The sequence below is a fragment of the Hemicordylus capensis genome, chromosome 15 (assembly GCF_027244095.1).
Source record: "Hemicordylus capensis ecotype Gifberg chromosome 15, rHemCap1.1.pri, whole genome shotgun sequence".
Classification (NCBI taxonomy): Eukaryota; Metazoa; Chordata; class Lepidosauria; order Squamata; family Cordylidae; genus Hemicordylus; species Hemicordylus capensis.
Genome location: NC_069671.1, coordinates 8,739,073 through 8,751,946, shown reverse-complemented (window position 1 = coordinate 8,751,946; position 12,874 = coordinate 8,739,073). Strand labels below are relative to the sequence as shown.

Genomic DNA, 12,874 nt, shown 5'->3' with positions numbered 1-12,874 from the left:
GCTGCTGCCGCTGAAACAGAGCATACCACAATCTGGCATACTACAACTCTGAAACCAGTGGCTCTAGTTTGGGCCATATAGAGACGTCAACCTTTTGAAATGAGAACTTCAAGATCTAAGACAACTCGGGAGATTTGGCCCCAAAGCTCTACTCCGTTTTGGTGCACCCGTATAGAGCTCTGAGAGCATCTTAGAATTTTAGTCCTGGAAGGAAACTTGAAGGAAAGGATCAGAGCAGGAAACAGCTACAATATCCCTGCTGCAGTACAAGGGAGAGCTCTTATTCAGCTACTGAGGCCATTAATTTCAGCGTCTACATCCAGACGAAATTGGGCAGTCCTTTTGAAATTAAAGGAGGCCTTTTAAAGTAATTCTGAAGAAGTACTGTCGAGGAATTTAGGATGTTAGCCAATATCTGGAAGAGCTCCATGCGTGCATTCTCGTGGAATGGGAGAGCCCCTGCTTGGATGATGCTCCTTTCATCCCAGCTGAATACAGGATGGGGACATGGGTACCCGGAGACAGATGTGCTTCCTTTTGGGTATAGAGTTTAGTCAAAGTAACTGGGTTAAAATCTTACCATTCAATTGGAACCTTTTATAATGCGTGTGTGTGGATTATGCAAAAAGGGAAGAGGGTTGTAGGTTTTTGCCCTAACCATATAAGGTCCCCCCTAAAAAAAACCCAAAAACTGTTTCTAAGTAACTCTTTCCATCTTTTATTTTGGCCTCTTAGTGGGTTCGTCTAGCTCCATAAGTTCCGGAGGATCGTTCAGTGGGCGGCATTTCATCATGGGGGCCGGCGGGGAACTGCTGGAAGCCCCACCGGGTCTCCGATACGCGTTTGGCGATCCTATCCCAGCCAGCCTGGAAGGAGCAGTGACTTTTGAGGCACCTGAGCTCCCGGAGGAGACACTCATGGAGGTGAGTTGCGTCCCGCCTGTCTTTCAAGCCAAAATCAAAACATCAGAAGGCTGAAGCGCTGCTAGGTTGCCGGCTGATAACACAAGGAAGCTGCCATATACCGAGTCAGACCATTGGTCTGTCTTGCGCAGAATTGTCTGCACAGACTGGCAGCGGCTTCTCCAAGGCTGCAGGCAGGAGTCTCTCTCAGCCCTATCTTGGAGATGCTGCCAGGGAGGGAACTTGGAACCCTCCGCTCTTTGCAGAGCGGCTCCATCCCCTAAGGGGAATATCTTACCGTGCTCACATGTGGTCTCCCATTCAAATAGTTAAGCAGGGCGGACCCTGCTTAACTCAGTCATGCTTCCTCCCACAAGACCAGCTCTCCTCTCCTCATGCATGAACCCCATGCATTTCCGGAACTGTCGTGCAAGGATTGGCTTTGATGGTGCAGAATTTGCTGTTCTTAGCCTCTCGGCTTTTATTAAAAGAAAAACAAGTAGCTGGTCCTCATGATAGTGAGGGAAATGAGAATGTGTGGATGTTGTCTGGTGAAATCTCAGGAAACAGTGTGGGGCACAGTACCGTACATAACATATTGCCTTCGACTACAACTCCCAGAATCCCTAGCCAAAGGCCACTGCAGCAGGGGATGCTGGGAGTTGTAGTGAACAACATCTGGGAATCCCTGTTCGAGGGAACAGTGCCTCCCATCCCCACAGCAACCAGTGATTGTATCCCTTTCCTCCGATAGTTGTAGTTTCCAACTGCTTCCCCAAAGACGGTTCTAGGTTCTGCAATATGGTCGCTGCTATGTAATTCACTAATAGCTCTCAACCATGTTGACATCCCATCCTTGCTCCAAGGTTGGGGCCTTTTTGATCCTCCTAGCAACCCTGTGAGGTAGGCTGGGTTGAAGAATGGCATGCCCGAAGCCAGCAAATGAGCTTGATGACGGATTAGGTATTTGAACTCAGGACTTCAGTCGAAATCCAGACTCACTCAGGGTCTCAACAGCTGTTGATGACCCTGTTTCATAGGCTTATCTAGCCCAGGACTGCACAGCTGTGGCCCTTGATCTATTCTTGGACTACAAATCCCATCATCCCCTGCCACAGTAGCCAGTGGTCGGGGATTATGGGAGTTCTGTCCCAGCACAGCTTGAGGGCCACAGTTGAGCCCTTCATTTAACTTTTGTTTTTGCATTGCATACTGCGATTGCATATATTTCCAGGTGTGTGTCTGCCTTAGTTAGTTTTGGAGGAATAGCAGGATGCGATTTCTCAGGGCCCCTGTGCAGAGAAGCACATAAGGCTGTGAAGTTTGTCTGTCTGTCATGTTTCTCTACCACCTGATAGAGACATCTCTGGGCGGTGAACAAAGTTAAAAATATAACAAAGATTTAAAAAATCTCAAACCGCTAAAATGCATAAAACCGATTAAAACAATCTCCGTTAAGTGAAAACATTAACATGTATGATTAAACATTTACAAGTAATGGATGCTGAAGCAGCGACATGCTTGCTAACAAGGGCCAGTGCCATCAGAAAGCTCTTCGCGAGTACCGGAAACTTGAGTGGCGCGGAATATTTGGCTGGGAACTCTTCTCTCTGAAAGAGAGGATTGTTGACTACAACTCCCATCATCCCACTGCAGTGTTGACTGCAACTCCCATCCTCCTCCACTGCAGTGGCCTTTGGCTAGGGGGATGTTGGGAGTTGTAGTCAGCAACATCTGGGAATCCAGATGTTTTCATCCCAGTGGCTGGTTCCCCCAGTGAGAGGGCTGTTATGCTCTTGAATTGGGAAGGCAGGACTCTGAGCAGCTCTTTGGCGTTATCTCAAGAGCTGCCTGCATGTTTGAATATAACCAGACATCCCGGCCCGCAAGATACTCTGTGTTTCATGTTGCTATCTCCTGGATAGGCAGATGAGTTCACTGGCAAGGCACTTGCAAACGAGAGGGGCAGAAATGAAACCCATGCTCCCCTGCAACAGGGATTCCCCGGAGTTGTTGACTGCAACTCCCATCATCCCCCCTGCACCGTTGTTGACTGCAACTCCCATCACCCCCCCTGCACCGTTGTTGACTGCAACTCCCATCACCCCCCGCAGCGTTGTTGACTGCAACTCCCATCATCCCCCCTGCAGCGTTGATATTTATTTATTTATTTGATTCATTTATATACCGCCCCAAACCAAAGTCTCGGGGCGGCTCAAAATTGTTGACTACAACTCCCATCATCCCCCTGCAGTGTTGACTACAACTCCCATCATCCTCCACTGCAGTGGCCTTTGGCTGGGGGGATGTTGGGAGTTGTAGTCAGCAACATCTGGGAATCCCTGTTACAGGGATCCCCTGTTTGGCTGACTACAACTCCCATCATCCCCTGCTGTAGTGGCTGGGGATGATGGGAGTTGAAGTCAAGCCAAACTGGGAATCCCTGTTACAGTTCATGCTGGGGGAGATGGGATTCCAACCCAGTTTTCGAAAAAAGAATATGGTGCTGATTCTTCTCGCTGCTGAGTTGGAAGGGGGCCACCTTTCCACCCACACCCTTTGAAATGGGAATTGGATGAGAAAAGTCTTGGCAAAAAGCAATGCTTTCAGCTAGACGAAAGCAGAGTCGATACGTAGGCCAGTACATATTTGTTTGCAGTACGAGTCGAGCGAGGCAGGGAGAGGAGGCAGGGTGCAGCGGAAGAGAACTGGGTCACTGTTTCATCTTGATTCATAATCTCTCGGCGGCTGCTATAGAGCTGGGTGATTGCCAGCGAGAGATCAATTTGCCATTTCGGCATGTTTAAATGAAACCCAGTTTAACTTTGAATCGGGAAGCAATGTGCCATTGTGGGTTTAACTCTGGATCTCTCAGAAACAAAGGAATGCACCCTTCTCTTGAGAACTAATTCCCCACATTTGTCTTGTCCGTGGGAATGCTGGTTTTAACCTTTAGAATAACCATGGTTCAACTAACCATGGTTAGCTGGAACCATGGTTAGTTGAACCATAGTTATTCTAAAGTCATGTTACTGACTTTAACCGTAGTTGTTCTTTTCATGTGACTGCATGCCAGAAGCAGTCCTGGTTGGGCAGTGTAGGCAGCCTGGTAATCCGGGATTAGATTTAGGGTGTGAACTAGCCCACTGCTTAAAAGTTGCAGCCCTTGGCGAAACGTCGCCTCGTGTGGATGAGCAACCGTTTGATTGCCGCAAGGTAATGCTGGCCTCCAGTGAAACCCCCTTGTCTGTTCGTTGTCACAGCAAGAGCACACGGACATCCTGCGCAGCTTACGGTTCACCCTGGCCTTCGTCCACTACGTGATGGAGATTGCGGCCGTCCGAGGAAGCACCACTGAAATGAACAGCTCAGTGGCCTCCGAGTACCAGCTACAGGAGAGCGTCGTGGCCGACCAGATCAGCCTGCTCAGCAAAGAATGGAGGTAAAATTGCAATTAGGGTATAGAATCATAGGCTATCCGCACAGCCGTTCGAATCTGGGTTTAATGTGGTTTACTGACATTAGTATGATTGTGTGACTGCTTGCCAGGGTGGTTTCTGGCCCCAGTTGAATCTGAAATTCCCACATTGGCGTGGGTTCACATAATCCTGCTAATGTTGGTTGCAACAGCAGGCATAAAGGGTCCCCTTTGCTAAGCATGGTCTGCCTTGGTTTGCATTTGGATGGGTGACTACAGTACATGCAAGCACTGTCTGCTGTAAGATAATGGAGCTTTAACTCCGTAGTAGAACATCTGATTGCACGCAGAAGGTCCCAGGTTCAATCCCTGGCAGCATCACCAGATAGAGCTGGGGGGGACTCCTGCCTGAAACCTTGGAGAGCCGCTGCCAGTCAGTGTAGACCAGGGATTCTCAACGTTGGGTCCCCAGATGTTATTGGACTTCAACTCCCATAACCCCCAACCAAAGGCCACTGGGGCTGGGGATTATGGGAGTTGAAGTCCAATAGGATCTGGAGACCCAATGTTGAGAATCCCTGGCGTAGACAGCACTGAGCTAGATGGACTTCCTAACCCCCATTAAACCTCGATTGTGAATGGTTGTGTGAACCAGGCCATTGAATGCTAGAGTTGAAAGGGACTCTAACCCCACGAGAGCTTCTTCATACGCTGAATTGCTGATTTAGAATTTTGCCTTTAACTGTGTATTCGTCGTAAGCCATGTGTGTTTAGAAATTGGGGCTCTGAGACTAATTGTAGAGGAGGGATTCCCAGATGTTGTTGGCTACAACTCCCAGCACTCCCAGCTGCAGTGGCTTTTGCTTGGGGATTCTGGGAGTTGTAGTCCACAACATCTGGGAATCCCTCTTAGAGGGAACACTGATCCTCTCTGGAAGCAGAAATGAAGCTTCTTCGGGGATATGGTCCCTCCCTCTGGCCAAAGTTGGTGGCTGGCTCCCAGTTTCGGCTTCTGCCCCTTGAGCATCCCAGCACCACTCATAGGAACATAGGAAGTTGCCTCTGAGCGAGTCAGACCATTGGTCTATCCAGCTCAGTATTGTCTGCACTGGCAGTGGCTTCTCCAAGATTGCAGGCAGGAACCTCTCCCAGCCCATAATCTTGGAGATGCCAGGGAAGGAACTTGGGAACTTCTGCATGCAAGCCTGCAGGTGCTCTTTCCTGAGCGGACCCATCCCCGGAGGGGAAGATCTTCCAGTGCTCACACATGTAGTCTCCCATTCATATGCCAACCAGGGCAGACCCTGCTTAGCAAGGGGGGCAATTCCTGCCACCAGACCAGCTCTCCAGCTCTTTGCTTCCTTTGCAGCTATGCCGAACAACTGGTGCTGTATCTGAAGGTCGCTGAGCTACTGTCCTCGGGCTTACAGATGGCCATTGACCAGATCCGGGCAGGCAAGCTGTGTCTCTCCTCCACAGTCAAGCAAGGTAAGAGTTTTTGGCCCAAGCAAAGGGGGCGTTTGTGTTTCTGCTGTCCCAAAGGTTTCCGAGTTGGTTGGATCGAGCGGTCTTGGGCAGACGACTTTTCTCTCCTATTAGGGGCCGTGCTCTTTGGAACATAGGAAGCTGCCTTATACTGAGTCAGACGCTTGGTCCAACTAGCTCAGGATTGTCTACACAGACTGGCAGGAGCTTCTCCAAAGTTGCAGGCTGGAATCGCTCTGATCTCCTGTCTTGCATAAGCCAGGGAGGGAGTTTGGAACCTTCATGCAGATGCTCTTCCCAGGATGCGGCCCCATCCCCTAAGGGGAATATCTTACAGCGCTCACACATGTAATCTCCCATGCAGATACAAACCAGAGCAGACCCTGTTTAGCCAAGGGGGAAATCCATGCTTGCTGCCACAAGACCAGCTCTGGCTCGATGTCTGGTTGGCTTCAAACTCTGGATGCCACTCCAGGCCTCTGCACAAATTCCAAAGGCCTGTCTAGAAAAACAAATTGCGTGGAAGGCTTCCACACTAAGCGGCATGCAAGAGCTTTGTGATGATTGATCTGGGCGCAGCGTGGTAATTGCAGGTTGTGCCTGTGTTGTTAAATAATAGGCAGTTACTCAGCAGGCTGACTCGTTCCTTTCCTGGCAAGGGTTGCTTGGAGGAAAGGAACATGATGGCCAGGAAAACAAGTTTGATCCTTGTGTTTGTATATCCCCAACTTCCTGTCGCATGCAGTCGGATATTAGGCAGTCCATTTCCTGTTACAGGCTGAGCCAGGTTACTCAGGAACATAGGAAGCTGCCATTTACTGAGTCCAACCATTGGTCCATCTAGCTCAGTATTGTCTACCCAGACTGGCAGTGGCTTCCCCAATGTTGCAGGCAGGAGTCTCTCTCAGCCCTTTCTTGGAGATGCCAGGAGGGAATTTGGAACCTTCTGCGTGCTAGCAGGCAGGTGCTCTTCCCAAATCGACCCCAGCCCCTAAGGAGAACATCTTCCAGTGCTTGCCTCCCATTTCAATGCAAACCAGGGCAGACCCTGCTTAGCAGAGGGGACAATTCATGCTTGCTTCCACAAGACCAGCTCTCCTCCCAAGACTGTCATGAAAGTCAGTCGACAATCTGGATTTTGGAAGCTGCCTTATACTGAGTCAGACCACCGGACCATCTAGCTTAGTCTTGTCTACCCTGACTGGCAGTGATTTTCCAGGGTTCCAGGCAGGAGTCTTTCCCAGCCCTGCCTGGAGCATTTTCAGACAGCAGCCTTTACGGTGAAATTACCGCGGGGCATGACTGTGAATTTGAAGTTGCCCCCCCCACCCCAAAAAACAACCACGATGCAAAAAGTGGATTTCCCCCCTACCCCGGAAATAAATCCATCTACCCTCTAACATGCAATGAAAAACCTGAATCGTGGGTGAACTGTTCCCCAATAGCTTGCAGAGACTTTGGGGTAAATCTGGCCGGTATATGAACGCACCCTCTCCATTCTGGAGATGTGAGCTAAAAGCCCTGTGTGAAAAAACTCCTGGAGCTGTCAGGAATTGAACCTGGGACCTTCTGCATGCAAAGCCGAGGCTCTTCCACTGAGCTACGGCCCCCATCTCCAATATTTGGGCTGGGCATCTCAACCCCGTCAAGAGTGCCCTTGAAAACATGTCGTCGGGAACTGATCAAGGGCAAAAAGTTGAGGCCCCCTTACTCAGAGGTTTGGTTTCCCCCCCCCTCCTCCTTTTTCTAGTGGTGAGGAAACTCAATGACCTGTATAAATCCAGCGTGTCTTCCTGCCACTGCTTGAACATGAGGCTGCAGCGCTGGTTCCTGGATAAGCAGAAGCTCATGGACCGTATCAACAGCATCACGGCCGAGAAGCTCATCTTCAGCTACGCGGTGCAAATGGTAGGGACGATGCTCTTCATTGCTGCTATATAGTGTGTGTGGTCAGACTTGCTAAGCCACCGCCTGAAGCATTCAATCCTACCACCCTAACGTGCCAACGGCTTGCGGCATATCCAGCTGCCTTCTACTGAGTCAGACCCTTGGTCCATCTAGCTCAGTATTGTCTTCACAGACTGGCAGCGGCCTCTCCAAGGTGGCAGGCAGGAGTCTCTCTCAACCCTATCTTGGAGATGCTGCCAGGGAGGGAACTTGGAACCATGTAGATGCTCTTCCCAGATTGGCCCCATCCCCTGAGGGGAATCTCTTCCAGTGCTCGCAAGTCTCCCATCCAAATGCAAACTAGGATGGCCCCTGCTTAGCAAAAGGGACAATTCATGCTTGCTAGCAAATGGCCTCCACGCATGTGCTGATCCGCCGCCAGGAAAAGCTTTCAGGTGCAGCGGTTCCGGAGGTAAGCACCTATTAATTGACACGGAAAGGTGCCTCCCGCCGAATTCCAGAGCTGGTGGAGGGGGTGGTCAGAGACACCAATTCCTTGTTAAGAGGAACTGAAGCTGTCAAAATTGAAGCTTTCTTGCCTGACAGGGAGGGGGGCCAATCAGGTCCTTGCCTCTGTAGGCATCCAGGGGTCAGAGTTGTCCGAGCGCCGTCCCGTGCTGGAATAACCGCCCCAGGTCTCCCTTCTTTAGGTTCAAGCTGCTGCCCTGGACGAGATGTTCCACCACCGAGAGGACTGCGCCCAAAGGTACCACAAGGCACTGCTGCTGATGGAGGGCCTGTTGAACATCATCACCGAACAAGGGGACATTGAGAACATTAACAAATGTAAGGCTCAGCCATTGCTTGGACAACTTGTGGCAGCACCCCAGTTATGGGGAGTGGTGGGTTGGCTTCCCCAGCGAGGTCTGTCAGGCAGCTTTCTTGCAGTGATTTATCCAGGAGTACCGTGGCATTGGTGGTGGGGGGAGCTGCAAATGAGCTGAAGGCCCTTTTAATGAGGCGAGCTGAGACGGCCACCTCAAGTGGCAGATTATTGGGATGCTGGCTGGGCAGCAAACTGCTCCCACCCTCTTCTGCCACCTGCCATCAAAGCAGCTCGTTGCGGAGTGGTGGCTGTGCTGCTGTGAGACTGTCCTCTCCTCTTGCTACTTTGTCGTCTTCATTGCAGTGACCACCCTCCCTCTTACCTCCTCCCTTGCATGCCACTGTGCTGGTAATGAGAAGGGAGAGGAGGTTGAAGAGGAAATAATGGAAAGGCAGTAGACTGCTGGAGATGCTCTGGAGAGCCCAGTAGCTACAGGTCTTCTCTCATTTTCTATTCTGCCTCCTCTCCCTTCTCATTATCAGCCCAGCAATGCACACCTCCCTTGCATGCCACTGTGCTGGTAATAAGGAGGGAGAGAGGTTGGAGAGCAAATGAGGGAAAGGCAGTAAACTGCTGGAGACACTCTAGAGCAGGCCTGTTCAACTTTGGCTCTTTTGCAGATGTTGGCCTACAACTGCCAGAATCCCTGGCTATTGGCCACTGTTGCTGGGGATTAAGGGAGCTGTAGTCCAAAAACAGATGGGGGGCCCAAGTTGAGCAGGCCTGCTCTAGAGAGTCGAGTAGCTACAGGTCTTCCCTCATTTTCTATTCTGCCTCCTCTCCCTTCTCATTATCAACCCAGCAATGCACACCTTAGTGACTCTTAGCAGCCAACATAGATAGATTCTCTCCAGGATGATCTGTCTTCAACTTGGCCTTTAAAGTATCTCAGTGGTGCATTCATTGTTGTCGTAATTGAGTCCATCCACCTTGCTGCTAGTCGTCCTCTTCTTCTCGATAAGAATCGACACTGACTTGACGGCATTTAATCAGTCAATCAATGCACACCTTCTCCCTTGCATGCCACTGTGCTGGTAATGAGAAGGGAGAGGAGGTTGAAGAGGAAATGAGGGAAAGGCAATAGACTACTGGAGATGCTCTAGAAAGAACAGTAGTCTACAGCCTTCCCCTCATTTTCTCTTCTGCTTCTTCCCCCTTCTCATTATCAGCCCAGCAAAGCTCAAGGGAGGGTGTGCATGGTGGTTATCACCACCACAAAGGAGGATGAGGTGTCGAGGTGTGCACCCAATAAAGGAATGGAACTAAGAGAATCTACTAATCCCTGATGGCTGGCAAACCCAAATGTGTCGCTTGAGCCAACTTTACGAGCTTGTAGTGCGCTCAGCCATGGAATTTCAGTTTGCTGTGCATATTAATTTCACTCCTTGCCTACGTTTATTGGTTTGCCTGTTGCTGGGGTTGGTGTGCTGACGGAATGGCAAAAGACCCCAAACTCACCATACCCTCTCTCTTTCCAGGTAAAATGTGTATCGAACGCAGACTATCTGCCCTATTGTCGGGGATCTGTGCGTGACGAGGAGCCAGCTGCCCTCGCTTTGCAGGTGACCCCTGTCCGTTTCTAGACACCTGCTGCCAAGATGGCGAACCCCATTTGAACACTGGTGATGACTTCTTTCCCCGTTGGCATGATTCAAGGAGAGCTCCCCCAGGTTTGGAGCGGGGCCCTCTCCCTCGCTCTCTCCAAGGACAGTCGAAGGCTAGTTTGCAGTCTCTTTGCTGCAGGGGCAGACCAGAGGAAGGCAATACGACTCACGGGAGACCTGGGTGTTATCCCTGCTGCCTCGCCCCTGGCTTTCATTTGCTGGAAGAGAGCTAGGTGAAGAATCGAGCATCTTTCATGCCCATTTCGGAGGACTGGGCGGCCGCTGCGAAGCCTGCCCTGCCGAGGGCTTGGAGGCGTTATAGCTCTGTGGTCCGTTGCTGGCAGTGGATACACTGAGCACCCTTGCGTTGGGAGCGAAGAAGCTTCGTTGGAAAGGGTTGGAAAGGACGTCCTTCACAGTCCGGGCCAGCTGCGTCCTCGACCCCACGTCTGCCGAGAGCTAATCGGCCAGGACCTTTCTGGAGAAGTGTACCTCCTATTCTGTGTTTGTCCACAGCTGCTCACACGTGTCATCACTTCCTGCCTAAGAGAAGGCTTGCACGGTCAAGAAACTCGATTTTGCGGCAGACAGGAAGTGTGGAAGTGCACTACGTCAGTGTTGCTGAAGAGGCAGTTGTTCTGGGTCTGCATCTAAACGGAGTGATGCAAGTTGACTCTCTTTTGCATTGGTCTTGAGAAGCCAAAATGTATGTGTGGTTCCCTCCCTGCCCCATTCTTCACCCAAAGGAGAGTTGCTCATAGATGCATGGATATGACTCTCCTCCCATTGACACATCTCCAGTATGAGAAAACATCTGTGCAGATTTTGGGCTTTCAGCTGTTGGCCAGAATATTATCCTTCCTCCCAATCCTGGGGGCAGGGATCAAAACAGAAACACACACACACACACACACACACACACTCACTCTTTGTGAATCAAAGGAGCACTTTACGGACAATTTGAACTTGAGCCTTCTGGCACTGCATCCTGCAATGACCCGAGGACGTTGTGACTTCTAGGAATGCTGTTCCCCTCGCCTTTTCACCCCGTTTGCGGCTACGTTGTTGGTTGTTTGATTGTTGGGGTTTTTTAAAATTTCATTTTTAAAAATTGCACTACAAGTGTGTATGTGTGTTCGTATATATATATATATATATTAATATATATCGATGGAGTGGATATGTATTAATATGTATATGATCTAATGGTATAGTGTGTTATTTGTGTTTGAACTGTACTGTATTGTATGCTTGTGTGTGGCGGGGTGAGGGCGATCGTGCAGTCCACATTATCTCTGCAATAGGCAGTGCTAGCTTGACAACTTTCCGTACCAAGAATTGTTTGCTTTACAGTTTAATGTTCTCTCTCTCTTTGTTTAATGGACGTGGCATTGACAGTCTTTTCTCCCCCAGTGTACGGAGGGTATCCTTGAATGTGGGTTGCACTGCCCACCTGCTCTCATTGGACAGGACCAATGCAAATCGGACTGAGTCCCATGATAGCCTGGGAGCAGGCAGGCACCTTCCAGTTTTGGTCTTGCTGTTCAGCCTATGGCTGCAATAAAACTACTGCTGCTGCTGCTGCTGCTGCTGCTGCTGCTGCTGCTGCTGCTGCTGCTGCTGCTGCTGCTGTTCTGGTCTTGTCTTGCTCCCAAGAACAGGGCCTCTGGAAGAGCTCCAATTAATTTTCTGCTAGATTCTATTCTCCTTGTTCCTTTTTAGCTTCTTTCTGGCCTGCTTTGTTTCCCATTTCCTCTTGGGTTTACCAAAAATAACAATAATACTTGATTTCCAATATTTCACTTCTCCCTTAATCATGGAGCACTCCCACACCGACAAATAAATAATTTTTATATATATATATATATATATATATATATATATATATATATATATATATATATATATATTCTCTTCAACAAAAGTTTGCAAAGCGGTTTACATAGAGCAGTAAAAACAAATAAAAGATTGATCCCTGTCCCCAAAGGGCTCACAATCTACAATCTGGCTGCCTCTCTATTGGAAGGTCCTGAGAATCTCAATCTAGGGACTGAGAAAGAGGCAGGGAGCGTGTGAGAATCTCTCTCTCTCTCAATCTCTGAGGCCGCCTACCAAGATCACAGCTCATTCAACCAGCGGTGCATTAACATCTGCAGCCTTTTCAGCCCATGCGCCTCTGTCAGACATATGCAGAGCAGACACGTGGTCCTCCATTTCTCCTTTTGTTAAACACTACAAGTTTACGTCTTCCAGTCGTCGCAAGCAGCCTTTGGTCACCACCAGTGTTCCCTCTACCAGGGATTCCCAGATGTTGTTGACTACAACTCCCATAATCCCCAAGCAAAAGTCATGATAGCTGGGGATCCTGGGAGTTGTAGTCAACAACATCTGGGGATCCCTGGTAGAGGGAAAACTGGTCACCACCTTTTGTGGTGTATGCATAAACCAGGCCTGCTCAACTTAGCGCCCCCCCCCCGTTATTTTTGGACTACAACTCCCATAATCCCCAGACACAGTGGTCAGTAGCCAGGGATTATGGGAGTTGTAGACCAGGGTCTGCAGGAGGGCCGAAGTTAGAGCAGCCATAAACCAAGTCCATCCTGGCGATGACCGCTCAGGAACCTCCCACATTCAAGAATACCCTACACTGGGAGAGAAAGTAACATTGGTAGACTTACCGCAAAGGGTTCTT

At 49.8% G+C, this 12,874-nt stretch overlaps 1 protein-coding gene across 3 annotated transcripts in view; it reads left to right on the top strand.

The window, feature by feature from the left end:
* ULK1 (unc-51 like autophagy activating kinase 1) overlaps positions 1 to 11,540 on the top strand; it is a 113,531-nt gene extending 101,991 nt beyond the window's left edge. For all 3 annotated transcript variants that reach the window (XM_053280250.1, XM_053280249.1, XM_053280247.1), the window contains 6 exons: positions 736 to 923; positions 4,166 to 4,344; positions 5,690 to 5,808; positions 7,556 to 7,713; positions 8,403 to 8,538; positions 10,057 to 11,540. In XM_053280250.1, the coding sequence (XP_053136225.1) occupies positions 736 to 923; positions 4,166 to 4,344; positions 5,690 to 5,808; positions 7,556 to 7,713; positions 8,403 to 8,538; positions 10,057 to 10,112 (836 nt within the window). In that variant the 3' untranslated portion in view covers positions 10,113 to 11,540. The remainder of the gene's footprint in view (positions 1 to 735; positions 924 to 4,165; positions 4,345 to 5,689; positions 5,809 to 7,555; positions 7,714 to 8,402; positions 8,539 to 10,056) is intronic.
* The last annotated feature ends 1,334 nt before the right edge of the window (positions 11,541 to 12,874 follow it).